General features: G+C 41.7%; 1 protein-coding gene across 2 annotated transcripts in view; it reads left to right on the forward strand.

The window, feature by feature from the left end:
- Positions 1 to 21,079, forward strand: part of LRMDA (leucine rich melanocyte differentiation associated) — a 1,031,273-nt gene that overhangs the window by 398,784 nt on the left and 611,410 nt on the right. Inside the window, exon 2 of one of the 2 annotated variants that reach the window (XM_047824812.1) lies at positions 3,874 to 3,940. The exons of the other annotated variant lie outside the window; for it this stretch is intronic. Coding sequence (XP_047680768.1) covers positions 3,900 to 3,940 — 41 coding nt within the window. The 5' untranslated portion in view covers positions 3,874 to 3,899. The remainder of the gene's footprint in view (positions 1 to 3,873; positions 3,941 to 21,079) is intronic. 2 annotated transcript variants of the gene reach the window in all.

Consider the following 21,079-nt stretch of genomic DNA (forward strand, 5'->3'; position numbering starts at 1 on the left):
CTGGAATGAAACATTTATCACTCACGGTTTATGGGTTTTAAAACATTCGTTTTTTTCTTGGGTGATGTTCCCTTGTGTGGTGCATAATCAGGGTGACCATATGTCCTGATGTCCTGATTTCCCTTGGATAGTCTCAATTTATGCCTGTTTTTCCTGGTATAATTATTAATTGCACTCTTTACCCCCGCCTTTCACTCTCAGAACTATCCAGATTTAGATGATCACCCTCTATGTAATACTTGAGAGGAATGTTTATGTTTGTTGCCCCAGTGCCACAGAGACGGTGACATATTGAGATATAGCCAAGGCTTTGGAAATATGCAGACTTTGAAGTTATTCCCTAGCATATGACCTTGGGCAAGTTAACTTCACTGAGCCTATGTTTCTATATCTATAAAATGAGGGTCATTGTGCATCCCTCACAGATATGTGCTGAAGATGAAATAAAATATGTAATGAACCTAGCTAATTTCTGGGTAGATAGGTAGAGGCTAAACAGTTACAAGCCAAGAAACCTGGTGAAGGGGCAGAGGCTTTGCCATGTTTCTGAACCCGTCTTTGACATTGATGCAAACAGTTAAGTCAGCATCAGCCCGGTGTAACAAAGAGAAAGAAAATATTCCCCCTGCCACTTTAGTGTGGAAAAAAATGCGAGGAAAGATCTTCTCCCCAAAGGCTCTTGGAATGCCCCATAAAAAGAGAGGCAAAAAGATAGTCACATACGAGAGAGAAGCTGAATTTGCTCTTCAGTCAAACAAAGGATTGATTTAGCATCTAGCAAAAGGAGCAGGATGCTGACAGGAGATGCAATAAATGGCTTTGCCTTTCAAATGTTAATATGATGGTGAAAATAATGCTTTGTTCTTGAAGCCTCTGTCTCTTTATCTGTGAAATGGGAATAAAAAGATTGGAGGAAGAATTAAATTGGGTCATAAATGTAAAGGAGTGCTGCAGAGTGCTGAGCACATGTGAGAAATCATATTTTTCTTGTTTATATGGAGCTAAGGTAACCACACAACCTGAACACTAGCCCAGGGGTAAAATGACCATACAAAGCGATACCATTCCACATCGTAAGATTCACAAGTCTTTAAAGCAATACTCACTCATACCTTGTTCTTTCTCTGTGAAGTTGCAGGAGGGCACACACAACTCTGTTTAGCTGGCCCAAGAGGAATTGGCATTTTTTAAAAGCAATCTGTGTGGCTTTATGGAGATTATTATTCCCTTTCACGTTTTTAATTAGAGCAAAAAGAGGTTTATTTTTCTCAGGATTCCCAGTCTCTATGGCTCAAAGTCTGTAGAAGAAGGTTATTGAGTGCCCGTGGCCAGGCCTGGCTGTCTGCTGTGACTGGCTCTGTGCGACTCCTTTCTTTTGGAGGGAGGGTGGTGAGGGACACACAGTCTGAGGCCCCTGTGACTACCCACTAACAGTACCCTAGCCCCTCTGTCCACTCCACAGAGGCAGGCATCAAATGTGGACCTTGCCTTACTTCAGTAAATGGCAGTGTGTAGCTCACACTGGGCCAGGTGAAAAAAGCTCATGCCTTTCAGGAGCTCTTCATAAGAGAAGATGAAACATACCAATGCCGGTCCATATATTCTTTTGATACCTGTGGAAACCTTCCTTCTAATGCCACAGTGCTGACAACGCATAAGCCTCTCTACCCAAACTAGAATAGTGTTTTGCTTCTCACCTCCCCCCATTATAACCTCCCTTTTCTTTTCTCTTTTCTTTTCTTTTCTTTTCTTTTCTTTTCTCTTTTCTTTTCTTTTCTTTTTTCTTTTCCTCTCCTCTCCTCTTTCCCCTTCCTCCTTCCCCTCCCCCTCTCCTCTTCTCCCTTCTCCTCTCTCCTCTCCCCTCTCCTCTCCCCTCTCCTCTTCTCCCCTCTCCTCTTCTCCCCTCTCCTCTCCCTTCTCCCTTCTTTTCCTTTCTTTTTTATAAATTTCAGAAGAGACTGTGAGCACTTTGGAGAATTTTCTGGGGGAAGGTTGTTCTGCCATGTCTTTTTATTTATTGAAAATGAAATTTTAATTACACAAGTACACTACTCTCCATACTCCTAACTGCTCAGGCTGTGTCCACTTTAGCTGCCCCTCACCCTCACCTCCGCTCTTTTTTAGAGCCAACCATATTAGAAGTTGGCTATGTTTGCTTATCTTCTTTCTATGAACTTAAACACTCATACACATAGATTTATATATACAAATACTAAAGAATTTATGGTACTGTGTAAGTTCAGCTGCTTGCTGTTTTCACTCAGTGGTATGTCTCTGATAACTTTCCATGTCAGTACCTATAGACATACAATACTTGGGCTTTTCAATTTGAGTGCAATATTCCATAGTATGGATATGCCCAGTTTATTTGGCCATTAATTTTTTGATAGACATGTTGGTTGTTAGTAATTCCTCCTTGTCACATCAGTAAATGTCTTTGTTATGGGCTTTGTGTCCATGTGCAAGTGTTTCTCTTAGGTATATTTTAAGATGTGAACTTGCTTAATTCATGGTGTATGCATATTTTAAATTGTAATGCATGCTGTAAAATTGTTCTCCACAATGATTTTATCAATATTCGTTCTTACCAGTGATGTGTGGAAAGAATATCATTTGATCCATTCTCCTGCCAGCATTTGGTATTAGCACACTTTGAAAATTATTGCAATCTATTGGCATATTCTCCTGCCACTTAAAATGTTTCACTTTCCTGCCAAGTTCAAGAATCATTTCATGTATTTATTATGTTTTTTTCTATTTTGAATTGCCTGTGTATCATTTGCCCATTTTTTTCTATTGCCTTGTGTGACTTTTACTTAATGATTTCTAGTAAGTCTTTATATATTCAGGCATTCTTGGCCTCAGTCTCTCATATATTGCAAATATTTTCTTCCATTCTATTGTCTTTCAAATTTATGGTGCTTTTTAAAATTACATACAGGTTTTTAATTACGACGTCAAATTAACAACTCTTTTCTTTATATGCTATATGTGTCTTGGGTCTGACCAGGAGTCTCATCCTTAGGCTATAAACATTTTCTCCTGTGTTTCTTCTAAAACTCTGTTTTAATTTTGCTTTTTAGGTCTTGATCCACTGGACTTCTTTGTGTGTGAATGCTTTCATGTTGAGATAAAAAATTACGGATATATATCCCCAATCCATTTGCTTTTTAGGCCATTTGCTAACCATTTTGAACCACTATTTTTATCACATACAAAATTTCTAATTGGACTGTCTATTCTATTCAGTGATCTATTTGTCTATCTACCTTGCTATTGGAAATGTTAAAACAAATAGTATATAACCTAAGCAGTGTTTGAATAACCTTGCAAGCCTGAGAGGTCACCTTGTGAAACCTCGTTGTCAACCATAATGTGTTCTCTAAAGCCTGCAGACTATGTTAGGTTCCCGTGTTCTTGGAAAGCTAGATCGTTATGGTATTCTTAAATATTCTTTCAAAGGTCACTGTGGGGTACTTGAGTGGCTCAGTAAGTTAAGTGTCTGATTCTTGATTTTGGTTTATATCATGATCTCACAGTTTGTGAATTGGAGTGCTGTGCTGTTAGCATGGGGCCTGCTTAGGATTCTCATATATTCTCTCTCTCTCTCTCTCTCTCTCTCTCTGTTCCTCCCCTGTTTATGTGTGCATGCTTTCTCTGTCTCAAAATAAATATGTAAATAAACATTAAAAAAACCTCACTGTTGTGTGGCCCATCTTATCACTAATATTGGGAGAGTTCTCACAGATTTTAACTGAGGTGTAAGAATCAGTGTGAGTTTTGGCAGAGGGATGCCCATCAGGTCATACAAGTTCTAATTTTAATTTTCCCACATACTCTTTGGCCATAGATCACTCACCCTTCCTCTTACAGGCTGGGGAAGAAGTTGGACTGAGTGGATGACTTGTGCCCTGACACTTACTCACTGTGGGGATTTAAGGTAAAGTGTTTAACTTCTCTATCTCCTCAGTTAGTAAGGATATTATTGTCTACCTCTCAGGATGATTTTATGGAATCTTGATACAAATAATGTACAAGGGAACATTTGCTAACTACACAACACTACAAAAACTAGCACTACATACTAATGGGTACAGGCTTTGTTTTCATTTTGGTCCAATGAAGATAATAAATCTTTGTCTCACCTACCTCAGAGAGCTGTTCCGAGCATCACATGGGATGTGCTTTGATACAATTGAAAATGCCACACAAATTATTTATTGCTGATGAATCCCAACAGGTGGACTGGAATTGGCAAATATTAACCAAGCCCATGGGGTTATTGCAGTGAAAGAGGGTCATATTAATAGGATATCCTCAGGGGAGAATTGTTGGAGCAAGATTTATGGGGGCCCTTAAGTCTTTACCCACTTGAGTGAAAAAAGGTATAGTGTTGGTCTTTTAAGAGGGTTCAGACAGTCTTTTAAGTGTGAATAACAGGCAGAATGAGTGCTATATGGAGTTCTTGTGCTAAGGAATCAAGGACCAGAGTGGGGCTTGTGGCATGTTCCCTTGTGTTACCAGTGGCCATGTGAAGTTTTAGTTTTAAAAAATTGGAGTTTGATCTTTATTTGTCTATAAATTGTGGAGTGCCTCTCTCTTTCTTGCCATGCTTTGCCCAGCTTTCATATGGAATCCAAACCACCAGGATTTATGCAATAATTGGAATACTAGGTCATTGAATATTAAAGTGGAAGACTAGAAAATGAATAAAAAAAACAATAATAGGGCTTGTCATTATAATGGCACCAGTATTTTTCCCCTCTGGGGGGAAATAATGCTAGTTGTGTTGAACTATTACTTTGGTGACCCCAAATAAACTACACCTCCCAGTATTCACACCTCTGTGTAGTTCCCATCCACACTGGCTCTGAACTTGGCCAATGTAAGCAGAAACTTATGAAGTGGTTGGGCTGGTCTCCTTGGAATGCTTGCTCACAGAATCCACCTGCCAGGTAAAGAAGCTCAAGCTAGACATGTAGAGAGAGAGAGAGAGAGAGAGAGAGAGATGTCATAGCCCCCAGTCATTGGCCCACATTCCTGACATGCGAATGAAGTCATCTTGGACATTCCGTCTGCTGCCACCATCTGACAGTGAACGCATGAAGGACTTAAAGTGAGATCAGTAGAACTACCCCGGGGGAGCCCTTATTAACCCACAGAGTTACAGGCAAATTAACTTGCTTAAATCTAGTATGTTTGTTGTATAGCAATAGATAAGTGAAACGCAGTGTTGAAACACATGCACCTACACTAAACTTGGTTTAATGGATGAGCGTTAACTGGTTTTTCTTATCTGAGGAGTTGGCGTTTTTAGACTTTGGTTCAGCCTATTTTATCAGAAGACACTTAACTCTTATTTACCTCCTTGATTTCCTCCTCCCTTGAGGTGAGATGTTGCATTTGGGGTCTGTCCAGTTCTATACAGAAAAGATGGTGGAAGAAGGAATTGTCCCTTTCCCAGTGAGGCCTTTTCCCTTCCCATCAGGTTTCCTAGATCAGGGCCCATGGGAGGAGGTGGCTAGGTAAGGATATTTATTTCTGCAGCTTGAGTCCACGGGGGAACCTGGAAGAATTTATAAATCCATCATTTCAAGTCATTAGGCGGCATGTTGGTCAGTACAGGAGACTCTCTTCTCATTAATTCAGAGGAGATTTACTTGTGTCACCCTCATTAGTATTTATGGGATTTATCCACATCAATCGCTAGTGCATTAACAGGGAAATAACTAAACCTCCCAGGGTTTGTTGGTGCTAATAAAATGAGCTGGAAGTTCCAGAAATCACCATGATCAGAAGTATTATAAACCAGGGCCTGTAATTGATCCTTTCAAAGTACCCTCAGGATGTTTTCCTCCCTGCTTCCCTTCCAGTGCCATTTGCACATGAGTGTGGTATCTAAGACCTTCTGTCCAAATTTACAGTAGGGCCCATTTCTTACCATGCACCCATGTGGGACAACCCAATGGAGTGTTGAAAATATTGTCAAACCAGAACATCTAGGTAAACGAAGAGTTAAATTTCTTATAATTCTTTTTGTTTGGTCCTGGCTTATAAAAAAAAAAAAAAAAAAGGAAAACACCCTGCATGTAAATATATTTTTTATGTATTCTGAACATAAAGATAGCTCTGTCCTACCATATTGATTTATTAGATTCTCTGACATTTTAGTTGTGGTCGTTATGTTATATTTATGAGATGAATGTTGGATTCCCTCATTATGTTATCCTCATTTATTTTACATACTTTTATGGCTGGTTGTGCATCGCTTTACAGTTAAAGCTTTATTGCAGCTGTTAGCGTTGGGGGGAGGGGAAGGCAAGTAGTTATTGATCAGAATTTACATGTTTACTGTTGTAATCATGATTTATTTAATCTGTTTGCACATATAAATATAAGCCCACTCTCAGAAATAAAAAATATATACTGTATCTATATTTTAGCAGCATTCTTGTCACCCATACCCTTTGGAGTGGAGAAGTTGGGAATGATCCACTGTTGCATGGACTGGTATTTTCCTTACAGTTCTTTGGTGAAGAGTGTGGCTTTTGGAGCCAGACTGCTGTGGTTCAGATCTCAGCTGTGCTTCTTACTACTATGTGGCCTCGTTCGAAGTATTTACCTCTCTGTGCTTCCATTTTGTCACCTGTAAAATGAGAATGATATTAGTACTTTGCTCTAAGATTGTTGTGAGAATTAAAAGACTAACATTGGCAAAACGCTTAGAATGAGCTTTAGATAGAGAATTTGCTTATTTAATGCTAGTCACTGGAACTCCAATGAGTAGGTGGTGGGGTAGTATATTGGGAAGGCCAGGTGACTCTCAGGTGGGAGCTCTGACTTCCATTTTGGTCTAGCAGGGCAAGGACACTTAGAAGGTGTGCCCTAGTCAGGAAAGAGAAGGATGCCTCGAGGTCTAAAAGTTGGTGCTGAAAAGTCTATTTTTTCCCATATGTTATCTTAAAAGGTGTTTTCACCTCTGCTGTAAGCTAGTGTTGAAGGATTCTTTTTGCTTTGCCACTTTGCCTCACCCTTCTCATCTGTCATTTGGGTTTATATACTTGTCGAGAGCATGATGATATTATACTGATGTGGTCTCTGGATTAAAGTCAAAGACATTCTATAGCCCCAAGTATGCCACTGACTAACCTTATTATGTGGGCAAAAGACTTAATTTATGAAGAGGGGCAAAGTCCCTACCTGCTTTATAGAGTTATATTGAGAATCTGATGAAGTGATGTTAGTCACATAACTTCAGATACTCTGGAGTGCTAATGTATACTTTAGGGGGGAGTACTGGTAATGCAACCTCACAAAGGTTTACGGAGATGAGATGCTGTAACAGATGTGAAAAGGCTCTGACAGAAGCAGGATGTGCTTTCTGAACATGGGGGACATGGTGAAGACTCACTTCTGACCTCCTGATGCTCTGGGTGGGAGTCCCACCTCCTGCTGAGAGCTGGGGTCCTAGAGGAACGCAGGCCCCCTGGGACCTTGGTTCCAATGAGTTTTACCCCTTATTCAAGTCCTGTGCTACAATTGGGCCATATCCTTAGAAAAACCATTAGTCTTGTCTGTGTCATTTCTTTATTATTTATTTGTTGGGTACAAGGTTGTGTATCTGTCCCCACCGTTTCATGTAGGCCATGCACGCTGCCCTGCTAACCAGCAACTCAGCATTTACATTTTATACCTGCCAATTTGGCAGTGATTCCTGGAAATAATTTACTTTTATCATCTTGCTTCAGAGTTTCAAAAAATAATCCATCTAGCAGAGCAGTTTATCCTTTCTATATATTCATTTTTGTTTTGAGGCTTTTTAGACCTAATGGTTTTTAATCAGACTTCGAGGCCACTCATCATAATTAGGTTTAGCGTTATGAGTTATGTACACTTCACCATTACATCACACCTCCCTGGGATAGGTGAGTGAATTAGAGATTATCGCAGGATTTCCAGGGCCTTTCAGGATGATTTACAACATTTAAAGAAAAATCTCCAGTTTGTCCCTTGGCTTAACACACTTCTAGGAAAACCTGGGTGGTTTTTTTTTCCTTTTACCTCTTTCTGAAAATGGTTTTGCTTGTCAAATTATCGCCCCAATCACTTGGCCTCTGATATGTTATGTTAGCTAAGTTTTAAGAAAAAAAATTAATCAAAATTAAATCTCAAAAATATTAAGCTGAGCAAAATAAGTCACGCACAAATAAGTATTTACTCTCTGATTTCATTTACATGACATTCTAGAACTAATCTGGGGTGATAAAATCAGAGAAGTAGTTGTTTCTTGGAGAGCCTGAGATAATTTGGAGAGATGTGGAAATTAGAAACGTCCTACGTCATGATTCAGATAGTTAAACTTAGGTGCATACATTTTGTCAAAACGGATTGAATTGTACATTTGAGGTCTATGCATTTCACTCTGCAAATAGATCTCAATAAAAATGTAGAAAGTATAATTATGAATTACCTGTTCATTACACATCGTTTTAGATGCTCCTTTAACAATGTTTTAATGCTGTGGTAATTTTGAGGCAATATGATGTATTTTGCCCATCCCTTCATACCAGGGCTTGAAGAAAAGATGTTCTACCACACTACCACTTCTAAGTCATTGAAGGTTTGGGTGAAATGTGTTTGTCAGCTCTGTTAGCCAAGGATAGTCAAAGTGGGTACCTGCTGTCTGGATTAGCTTTTATAGAGAGCCATTATTCATTCTAAAAATGTTCCCTTCTTCTGCCACTTGACTTATATGCGGGAACAATCTCTTGGCTAATTTTTTTTTTTTTGGTGCATACTTCTGAAATACAAATCCACTTTTTCTAATGAATCATTATCATGTACTACCATCAAAGGTTATTCACTGAAAGCTCAGGAAAAAAAAAGCAATGAAAACTAATTTTGATTGTTAATGGAAATGTATTTTTAGTCTTAAAGAGCTTCCCTCAGCAATAATTATAGTTATGCCTCTTGGGTGTTTTTGGACTTTTAAATTTACATTTAGTAGCTCCTTTTCATTTAGCAGTTAATCTTTTAACGGAGCTCGGCAAATTTGTTCTTCAGTCTCGTGTTAGAGGATTGACGGAGATTTTATTTCTTCTCTTCTCCTCTTCAGCTTTTGCCCCTCTTTACTGTGCTTGCAAGCGCCCACACGGCACTCATTCTTGTGTTTCTGCTGTGTCCTGGTGCAAATGTGGCCTGGGCAGGAAAAGGCCAGCAGGTAAAGTCTGGAGACAGACCCCGGGCTTTCCTGCAGCCAGTGGGCATCTCTGGCAGAGCTAGCTGCCTCTGCCCCATGCAGCACAGCACTGTGGCACAGAAAGTGAGCTCACAGAGTGGGTTTGTGGCACGTGGGCAAAGCTTGACGTTGTGGCCCGAGGCTCAGAAAACACACAGCCAGCTTGTAAGGGGACTGGCTTGCAGCAGCCTGCCTCCTGCTTCAGGCCCGAAGTGTCAGTAGGCAAATAGGGAGATTTAAAACAACAAGATGCAAAGGTTTTGTAGTAACTGAGTTTGCTTGCTGGTTTGGCAGATTCTTTACAGATTTCAGAGAGAGACAAAGGTAGCTTAAAGGATGTGGACAGGGAAGGGGTTCTGGCAGGAAGTTTGCTGAGGTTCCTCCCTCTTATTAAAAAAAGACAGTGGTCAGTGTGATTAGAGAAAGCTCAGGCCACCAATGAGAGTCCTGCTCCTGGTAAAAACTGACCTCCCCCACGAAACGAGAGAGCAGTCAGACATTTGGGTATTTGCAAAGCAGCGCTGAACATTCGGGAACAGTTAAAATTAATCCTGTGTACTGCAGCTCCCGAGAAAGAAAGCCAGCCCCACATGTCAATAAATCTAGATCTGTTTGAAGCAAACGTCACTAAATCTTCGTCTTGACTGTTTGCTGGTGGTGTCAAGAGCTGCCCTGGAAGATGAATTTGAGGGGAGGATGAAAAAGGAACCATATTAAACTGCAGCTCTGATAAGTTTAGTTAAGAGGCAGGAGATGTGTCCTTGCCGTGACATTCAGTGGCTGATATTTGTTTCCCTTTAAATAATATGCTGTACATCTGTGAGAATGATGGTTTAGGGCTGGCGACATTGCATCTCCTCCAAGGTTACTGCCTTCTGGACAGGCAGTCTCTCTCCTTTCTTTCTCCATCCCACACCCTGTCAATAAATATCCACTTGTCTGAGGAAGTGAGATACTGATTTTAGAGCTGACACCAGAGCATCTTCATTGCAAGTAGCAACGAGGCTCTATCCATGTGAACGTGGAGGGGGATGGGTAAGAGAAATTAAAGGGACTGTCAGAAGCAGCTTTAGTCATGAAACTGTCACATGAACCCCAACAACACCCAGTGGGGAGGTACCAGCAGTTTGAGAATTTCCCCCTCAAAACCCTGTTTTCACAAGTGAGACATGTAATAACTGGGAACTTTGGAACTTTTGGTTCTATTGTCTCCTGCAATCCCCCTTGTTTTATCCTTGATGTAGCTTCAGACCTATGACAGAACAGCAGTCGGCAAACTTCTGGAAAGATCCATACAGCCATAGTAAATATGTTTTGCTTTGCAGACCTTACAGTCTCTGTTGTAATTACTCAGCACAGAAACCGACAAGTCTGTTCATAAATGAGTGGCTTTGTCTTTGTTCAGTGTCATTGTGGACCCTGAAAGTTGAATCTCATGTAATTTCCCATGTCATTATTATTTAGCTTCCCTCACCCCCCCTCCTCCCCCTGCCAGCATTTAAAAATATAAAAACCAAGCTGTACAAAAACAGGTAGTGGGCAGGAGTTGGCCCTGGACCATGGTTTGCCCCCCTCTGACTTAAGATTTTGGTCTGTCATCCTACGTTCTCTTTGCCAGTGCACAAAGTTGGTGGCTGTTCCTTTTGGCAGGAGGACATTGCCAACCTGAAGATTAAACACATGGCCATATTGAACCAAGTGATTACCACGTATCCCCTGCTTTTCCAAACCTTGCATTATATACCACTTCGCTTTTACACAAGACCTTTGTTGGTATCAGTTTCTGCTAATGGAAAGAAATCCAAAGAAGATTTTCACCTTTACGAAGAAAGGCAAAAGGTGAAAACATCGTTCAGCAGTTCTGCCGTGAGCCTGTGGAGGCAGCCCATACCTCTTGCAGTAAGAGAGGCACAGCCAAGCTCCTTGCCCCAGACTATACTCAGCATCTCAGCCTGCAGCCTCCCTAGCTTTGGGCTGTGTTCTAAGCATCTCTCCTTTATTTGGATTTATCATGTGCATCCATTAGCAAGAAGTGTCAGAAGGTACCAGGAAAACCTGAGTGGTTGTTTCTCGGGTCTGGGAAATCTTTCCATATAAATTAATAGTAATTGTGCTGTACCATTTTGGTTTATGAAAGTGTTCATAGGAATGCGATACTTTTGGATAACAGGGAAAATCTGTAATAGGTATGGATAAAAAAAACATGACAGGGCTCTGAAGCAGGCAACCCAGTTTCCCACACCAGTCCTCCCTTATCAGTTACTAGCCGTGTAACCTCATGTTGGTCTCTTAACCTCTCTAGGCCCTGGTTTTCTTTTTTTCCTTTTAATGCAACAGGCAAAATTATCCTCGCCTTACTTACCTGACATGACTATCATATAGACCAAAGAGTTAAGAGAAATGAGAGATTTTAATAAACAATAAATATGAATGTAAGCCTTTGGTGTTATTCTCACTGCCTCACCACTGTCGGTTCTTTTCAATAACTATGATTATTGTTCATATTAAAGGATTATATGTCCTGTATTTCAGCTGCAAAAACAGAATCAGAATTTGAACTCTACAAGGAAGATAATATTTCTCGTTAACTTGGACTCTGATGTTGGCTGGGTATTTCTGAGCCTCGCCTAGTGGCTTTTTGGCTTTTGCTCCCAGTGCCTCCAGGTGCTCTCCCTAAATGAAACAGTCGTGTGCCCTCTGACCCGTGCCACTGCTCAGAAAGCCTTGCCTCCTCTCTGTGGATCCAGTCCCCACTAGCCTTCAAGGCCCACCCGAAGTGCCACGTTATCCAGGAGGTCCCCCCTTGGCTCTTCAACCCACACAATATTGTCCTGTGTAAATGACTTGAGTCTACCCCCAGAACCACAGCCCTGGAAAGGTATCCTGTTCTCCAAAATCTGTTAAGAAAAGAAGATATCATCAAAAGATGGAAGTTGCAGGTCAGTTAAGCAGGATGTTTTTTGAGTTTCATTGAAGTGATTTACTACTGCCCAGTGGGAGAAAGACTCAGATATGTGATAAGGGGACGGTCTAGAGAAGTGACTCTGACAGGTGACATCACACAACTTTTCTCCAGCTACAGTATTCCATCTGTGTGGGCTGTTATATATTTAAAGCATTTTAATGTCCACTAGGTGTTTTTGATCGTTGTTATAAACCTTTGAAGTACGTGAAACAATATTCGAATTCCCATTTGACCCTGAGGAAGCTGAGGCCCAGAGACGTTCATTTTCCTGTTCTAGTATCATGCAGATGGCTAATAGTGACAATGGGAGTGAAATGTAGCCCTGGTTACTATACTCCCCCCCCCCCCCAACTCCCCGCCCCCAGCTTTGAACCCCAAGCTTCTATAAGCCCAGGTCATGGGCTCTTGCTATATCCCATATTCAAATTCTTGAGGGTAAAAACATGTTTATATATGGATATATCAAACTGGCTGTTTTTAAGTATATCAGCTTGTCTTATGCTCCCTTCCCAGAATGGATTGGTGGAGCAGGTTTTTGAGCATGAGAGTCTGTTATCACATATTTTCAGCTTCTATTCTGCTCATACCTCCATTATGTAAATATGTATAGAGTGTTGGCTTATTTATTCAGTCTGCAGTGGGGAGACCCGGTGTATTACTGATTCCTGGGCTGTACTCCTTGACCTAAACACCTTCAGTAGCTCCTCATTGCTTACCTAATGAAGTGTGAACTCTTTGGGTTGGCATTTTAGGTTCTCAGTAATCTGGTTCCAGCCTGCCTTTCCCGCCTCACTTTCCCTCTCAGAGGAAGCTGTCTGCCTCTCTTTTGCCCAGCTCACTCCCTCATCCTGTGCCCTTCTCCCTCATCTAGGATGGGGATCTGCCAGTTTTCCCCATTTTCCATTTAGCTTCAACTTTCCCTCTCCAGAGATAGTTTCCTATTCGCCTGTCATGATGCATGTATTGTCCCTACTCTTTTTTTTAAGTTGAGAGAGAGAGAGAAAGAGATGGGGAGGGGGCAAAGGGAAAGAGAGAATCCAAGGGATTCTGTGCTGATAACACAGAGCCACAGAGCGTGGCTCGATCCCACGAACCGTGAGATCATAACCTGAGCCGAAATGAAGGACACTCAATGGACTTGAGCCACCTGGGCGCCCCATCTTGACTCTTAAAAACAAGCACAAAAACAAATTTTTGATCCTAATTCTCTCTCATGCTGTTGTCTTCTCTCTTCTTCATTTATTTGAAGCATCTAATAGCATCTGTCACCTGCAGGTTATAACTAAGGTGATAACTAAGCTCTAAGGTCCTAAGGTAGGGGCACACTATCACCTAAAAGCAATATCTGGCCCCAGCATTGGTTTTTGTAGGGCTCATGGACCAAGAATGGTTTTTCATTTTTTAAAGGTGGAAAGCATTTTATTTTATTGTTTCTTTTTAGGTTGAAAACACTTTAAAAAGAATAATTCTTAACACATGAAAAATACATGAAATCAAATTTAAGTGTCCATAAATAAAACTTTGTTGGCACACAGCTGTGCCATTCATTTTGGTATTGTTGATGGCTGCTTTGGTGCTACGGTAGCAGAGTTGAGTAGTTGCAAGAACCATGTGGCTCTTCATGGTAAAAGCTTGCTGACCCCTGTCCTGAGGCATTGATAGTCACTTCTGTGCATTTAGAAGGGTGCTAGTTAGGTACCGCCTTTGGGAGAATTGAGAAAATAGTCACAGAAAGCACATCATGTGATTCAGGTGGAGAACACCCCCCCCCACCCCCCGCCCGCCGTCATTGAAAAGAACTGACTCTCTCCCTTATTCCTTAAACTTTTATCAAACAGGTCCTGGAGCTAGCCTGCCTCTCTGCTGTACTGTGTCCTTTGAAGCCCTCCGGTGACTTCTCAGTCACGATGTTCAGTGGGCAGCTCTAGCTCTTTATAATTTCATCCTCTTTCACCCTATTGACCAGTCTCTCATTCCTGAAATTCTGTTTTCTGTTTATGTTGATGCTGTGACCTCTGCTTTTCTGTCTCATTGTCTGTCTTCCCTTTCCATTCATTAAATGTACAGGTTTCTTTAGTTTCTAAGCTTTGTTTTTTTTTCCTCTTTCCTACGTATAGTCTTTTTAGAAAAACTGTGACTATAGCTATTATCTCTCTGCTGACAATTTCCAGTTCACTCTCTCCAAAACTCTAGTCATGTATTTCTGTGTTCCTCCTAGGCATCGTCTTCTCTTAGCTGTTCTCTCGTTCACTTACCTCCTTTCCATGGTGCCATCACGGGTATTTAGAGCCTCAGTTATCTATGATGTATCTCCTTAGCTACACACAGTTCATCAGTTGCTTAATCCTTGATGATGATTTCAATATCCATCCCTTCTCACCAGTCTCGCCTCCTTTACTCAGCTCCCTATCATCTTTCTCTTTTCTAGGCTAGACAATGACTGTTTCTCCTGGCCCTTTCGCTTCTATCCTCCCCTGCATGCAGGCTGCTGCTTGATTCTAGCAGACACTTTTGGGGCCCCCATCCCAACTCCTCAAGCCACTGTGGTTTCAGTCACGGCCATAGTGCACAGTTCCACGTGAGCTCAGACTCTTGTTGACTGTGTCTCTCACCTCATGTTAATATGTGAATCTTTCCATTTTTCGCCTAAGCACCTTCCCTGGAGCCATGAGCTTCTGTGCCTAAGCTAAGCTCAGCTTGGACGTGCAAGGAAGCCAGTGGCCCCCACAGGGGCAGCCCTCAATCACTGGGGAACTAAAGCTGATAGTAAGTGCCCAGCCTCTTGTCCTTCACAGAGACCATTCTGGGAGGGCTGCTATGTGATTTTTAGGCATACTGGAGGAGGCTCGGTCATGCCCTGTTGCCAAGAGCAGTGACCTTGATAATGTACCCCAGCATTGGATTTTCCTCTTCCCCTGATCCCTCTGGGATCATCTCCCAAATAAACCCCCTGCATCCATGTGCTCATCTCAGGTTCTGCTTTGAGAGGGATTCAAACTAAGATCATTTTTCTAAAAGCTGCCGCCAGACATCTTCAGTGGTTTCGCAAGCCTTCACAACATAAGACTGTTGGTGCTCTGAAATCCTCAGCTCTCCAGTTGTGATAGTAGCTTCCTTTGCCGCAGTCAGACTGAGTTCCTTAAGGCAGAGACTGTGTCTTATTCATCTTTGTTTCCATTATTTTGCTCAATATCCAAGATAGTTGGAAAGTAAATATAAATGTATATTTTTAGTGAGTGAGTGAATGAATGTGTTTATACTCATTTGTTGATCCTTCAAGGTTCTTCTCCTCCTCATTGCTTCTGATTGACCTTTCCGTCCACTAAAATTATAAAACACTGCATCTATACCGCTGTATGGTCCTTTTTGCTTTCTACTTGGTATTTATTTACAAGTCTTATCCACTAAAATGCAAATTCCTTGAGGGAAGTGATCTTTATTTTTCTTTATATTTCCCCACAGAGCTTATGGGAACATGGATAATCAATGAATGTTGGTGCATGACTCACTACTTTTTTGGCATCCTAGGTCGTTTTGATTTGTTCAGTTCTCTAATCTCCAGACATGTCCCATGTTTTCTTATTTCCATGAATTGAGGCTACTTATGCCTCTTTTGCTTTTCTTACATGCTTCTTACACTGTTTATCTAGCGGAAAGTCTATCTATCCTTCAAAACCTAGCTTAAATACCTTTCTCATAAAGTCTTTCCAAACCCACCCCGTTAAGCCTCCCCCCTGCCTTCCTGTATGTTATGCATTTGTGTTATTTTGCTTTAAGTAGCATAATTTGATTTGGTTTATGTTCCTTCCTTGTAGGAGATGGTAAGCACTTTCAGGGCAAGACTGGTTTTACTTCTCCCTTGTATCCATTAGCTTGCTCTGCACTCTGTGATCAATAAATATCTGTTGGAATGAATTAATTTGAATAGCTTAAATTATACCATCATGGCTTTTTATTCCCACGAGCTTAATGGGTACCCTCTGACCTATCTCTGTGAATTTTTTTGAGTTTCATTTTGGTAATGGAAGAAATATCAAGCAGAAGGAAAGATATATATCTGGAGCCAGTCAGCATGATCTACTGTGTTTGAATGTGAATATTTGAACATAACTTATAAGAATGCCATTTCAATTATTTGTAAAATATTTAAATAGTATAATCCAATTTACATTCTATCATTTCCAACAGCTGTAAAATTTACTTTACACCAAAGTTAGCTCAATCACTTTAATTCAGTCTGGAAAAACAGTACAAATGAAAGCTTAATTTGTATTTAATCTCCCCTTTTGTTTCTACATTATTGCCGTCGAATCATTCCTTTTAGTGATTGAGATTTAAACTAGAGAGAGAGGAAAAAGTCATGATGAAATATTTGAGAAGAATATAACCCATAATGAAAAGTTTGGAGTAAATGTTTAAAAATTCCAACTGGCTTTGTTCCTGGGGTTTCAATTCACAGCATTGTCTTTGTTATAAGCCCGTGGCATGAGATGTGTAGGTTACTTTGTCAGAATCCTAGGACTGTGACTCTCTGGCATTTAGAACCAGGTGATTCACTTGGAGCAGGTTACATTTATACCCTGTATATGAAGATTGGCAGGGAATACAAATGTGAGTAATTATTATTTAGTGTGTTGATCATGCTCATATCTTCCTAAATGGCTTTATGATCATTTTGGTGAGTTTTTCTCTCTGAGCCCTGGCAGTCTTCCAGCTTATGTCAAAAGCAGGGAGTAGCAGCAAGGAGAAAATTGTGGCAAAAATATGACTAACCACGACTTTCCCGTCCTCCTGTAGCACCAGATCTGGTGTGTGGATGGGAGGCAGTAGGTCTAGGGAAGGGGCAGAATGACCAAGCGGCATGTTTGTGTTTAGAACAAAGCAACCCTTTGTTGTTTCTCTGCCTTCCAGTTGGCAGCATTTGTGGAAGTATTGTAGAGACCCATATATACCCTCACTGGACCTCTCTCTCATCCCCATGCTCACTGTACCCTCTTACACCCAATAAGCCTCCTTAAGACTAAAAGGTGTTTGCATGAAGAGAAAAATGTGGATAAATTGAACTGATCAGTAAGAATTAAATAACTGAGTAAAGGAAGGAGGAAAGAAGGAGTTGAAGTTCATTTATAGCCAAGAAGCATTACAGGAGACAATCGCATGTTACACATTCGAAAAACTATTCCAGAAGGATGGAAGTGATCTCACAGGCCTAGACTCTGAAAGACAGAAAAACTGAAGAGGAGTTTGATGTAGTTCCATTACAAACACTGTCAGAAAAGAGGAAACAGTATCTAGACACCTGCATCACTATGTGGGATAAGATTTTTAAATGGGGCAGACTGGTCAGGGAAAAATGAATTATATTGACAAAGCATGCTCCTCTCTATTATGTCAGATGATCCTCAAAGCAACTGTCATTTTGGTCCAACATGGAGTAGTGACTCTACAGCTGAGGTAACTGAGGCCCAGAAGTTTGAGCAATTTGTCTAAGGTCACACTGCTAATAAAAGGTGGAGTTAAGTGTCAAACAGACCTAGGTATTTTGTTACCAGAATTGAATGCTTTTTTCCTCAATACTGTGATGTACAATGTTGACAAAACTTTTTAAATTTTTTAATGTTTATTTTTATTTTTGTGAGAGAGGGACAGAGTGCTAGTGGGGGAGGGTCAGAGAGAGAGGGAGATACAGAATCTGAAGCAGGCTCCAGGCTCCAAGCTGGAGAGCCTGATGCGGGGCTCGAACCCATGAATTGTGAGATCATGACTTGGACCAAAGTCTGACACTCAACTGACTGAGCCACCCAGGTGCCCTGGCAAAACTTTTAATAGTAGTGTCAGATGATCAAAATCACCTGGTGAACTGAGGTTTGTAAAATATAGGTAGTAATGACAGAAGGTAAATGATGGAAGGTTCATTCTGCTCCACTCAGTGTGGTGAGTGGGCAGACACAACTACTTCATTCACATTTTGGCTTCGATTTTTTTCTACCAGTTCAGTTCCGTGAGCCCAAGGCTGCCATGTGCCATACCTGTGTGTGCATATGGAGGTAGGCAGGGAGTATAATTCTGAACATTTATTCAACATCAGTTCCACATGTACCTAGAAGTTTTGCCATGCCAGTATCAACCATCTACCACCCCAGTCACCTTGGACAATGGTGACCTGCATGTTGCGTCCAGATTCACTTAACATCCTTATGTGTTTTAGAGAGGGTTGGGAGAGTGGTGGTTACCCCAGCCTGTTGGTTAAGAGGAGGGCAGTGAGGAGGCCACTACTGCCTCTCCAAACTCTTCCATGATTATTTTGGTGGAATTTTTCAAGGTGTAGTCTATATATAAATGAATCTTTACCTTTTTGGAGCTGTTGGTTTATCAAAGAAAACAGTGGACACTTTCATAGTCAAATTAGTAATGGAGGAGTTTGGGGAAGGACAAGAGGTTCAGCCTCTGGAGAAAAGGCAGAGGGTCATTTCTTTCTGGGGAAGAGCAAGGCTTAATGGGGAGGAGCAAGTGGACCCTGGTGGTGATACATGATGCCTGAAGAGAAGTGGGCACAGTGGAGCCTGGACTCAGCCCGGGGAAGGTCTTGCAGGGGCAGGCTAAGAACTTGGAATTCTGTGCTGTAAAGCCTTCCTTGGCAGGGGTGGGGGCGGGCAATGAAGGTTGCTTTCTGTTTGTTTTCATTTTTAAGTGTGAATGAGCTACTTAGATTATATTTTAGAAATATCACCCAGGGAGTGATTTTGAAGAGTACACCAGAAGGGAAAGAAGGCTGGAGATAGGGGCAGTGATGAAGCCAGAAGTTGGATGGGGGTTGGGGGAGGGATATGGAGGAAGAGAGAAAAGGAGAAGATGAGGAAGAGTAAGCTGTGTACCACAGTGTCAGAAAGAAGGTCTTGAGAAGGGACTTCTTGTAGGAACTATCCTGAGGTAGATGCAGCCATAAGCAATAAATAAGTGAATAATCAAAATAAGAAGCAGTAATAACGCCACCCGCCATGCCTGCACCCCATGCCAAAGTGGTGAGAGTACTTACCTTATAGATGCCTATGTAAGAGGCTGTAGATCCCAGATCTTCCCCTTACAAGTGTATAGTCATAGGCCTGAAGTGTGGCCTAGGGATCTGCATTTTGATAATCACGGGGGGTTCTGGGGCACTTGATGTTCCCTTTTGGCTCTGACCTCTCGCAAGGATGAACTCCTCATGTCCTTTTCTACATCACTTTCCCAGGACATCATGATGCAACTACCATACATGTGAGCTTCCTGTATGTCTGGCACTTTGCAAAGCACTCCATAAGCATCCGTCCTTTAAATGTATACATCTGTCTTTTCCAAACTTTCAAGAGTATCACAATCAGTTGTGTTTCTCATTCAGGTCTGGGGTGGAGGCTAAAAACTTACATTTCTAATAAGTTCCCTGGTGACTGGTGCCGCTGGCCACACTTAAGAACCATGTACTCTACAACAAGGACAGGGGCATGCGTTGTTAACATGTCTTACTTGTGAGCAAACCCAAGGCTTGCCTCGGATGAGTAATTTTCCTGGGGTGGTTCTAGACAGACTAGAACCTATGTCTGTCTGACTCTCTTGTTCATATTCTTTGCCATGAGGTCCACCTTCTATTGTGCAAGGCCAGGACTGGTGGAACTCATTACCTGCTGGGCTTGCAGTCCCCTTTCCTCACTGAGGGAAATTGATTTTCTTGTTACTGCTTCCTGAATCTCTTCCTGTAACGTGGAGTCTTGTGCAGGGGGCTGGCATCATGCCTGGGCAGAGGATGCATCTGCTTTCTTGCTGTAATTTAGACATCCTCCAAAACAGCCCCCTGAACCATGATGTTTCCCTTACCAGAGGTGGCATAAGTTTAAGTTAAGTTTCTGTTACGAGGTTGTTTCCTGGTTAGTTTGTGAGCTCCTGGAGAGCATGGATCACATCCTATTTGCATTTATAGCTCTCATACTCAGTGCAGTGCTAGGTTAATGGGAAATGGGCAGTAAGTTGAGTGGATGAATGAGTGAATGAAATATATTACTTAGAGAATATAAATAATTAGACCCATTAACTGGTTTTAGATTAGTCTAACAGGCAAACTGGCTTAGAGAGTAATAGAATGGGTAAGTTTTAAATACTTGGAGGTAGTAGAATAGGGAGAAAGTACTACTTGGTCAGAGGAAAACTCAGAACCTTCCACAATTAGCAGAAATCTGTTGAAGGGGAGGGGCTGATGATTCAACTGCCCTGATTTTCCGTGTTGGATGCAGCCACACTGGTCCCTGGGATAAGTTGTTTTCTCACTGTGTGCTGGCACAACTGAGCCAGACTGGACCAGTTCTTGGGGATAACACAGAGATATCAAGGGAGTACCAGGAGTTGAGTACGGGCTTACAGAGCCCAGAGTTCTGATTGTGCCTTGACCAGCCTCCTCTCAGGGCTGTGAACACTGTCAAGTTTCTTTCAGTCCACTTGGGTCCTCACTTGCAGTTTTTGCTTTCCGTAATTCACAGCATGGAAGCAGCACCCTCCTAGATGCTTGGCACCTTATGAATCCAAGCCAGGGAGGTATTTTTCTCACGCTTACCTAGGACTCTATTGGATCTTGCTGCTCACCCGGACACATACCTGTTTCCCCAGGTGACTACTAACAGTGATAACCTTCGTATCATCAGGTGAATGCTCAATCCCCTCCCCACTGAGATGTCACATTATGGCCACCCTTCACAATATCCTACTATGGTGGTAGTGGCCATCCTGTGACTTGAGTCATGCGAGGTGTCCGGTGGTGTGAAGACAGGGTTGGCATTTTCTCATGAAGGTCTGTGAGCACAGAGTGTAGTGTGAGGCACTGGGGCAGAACTCCTGAACTCCAACTTGGC

This window comes from Prionailurus viverrinus, chromosome D2 (assembly GCF_022837055.1).
Source record: "Prionailurus viverrinus isolate Anna chromosome D2, UM_Priviv_1.0, whole genome shotgun sequence".
Classification (NCBI taxonomy): Eukaryota; Metazoa; Chordata; class Mammalia; order Carnivora; family Felidae; genus Prionailurus; species Prionailurus viverrinus.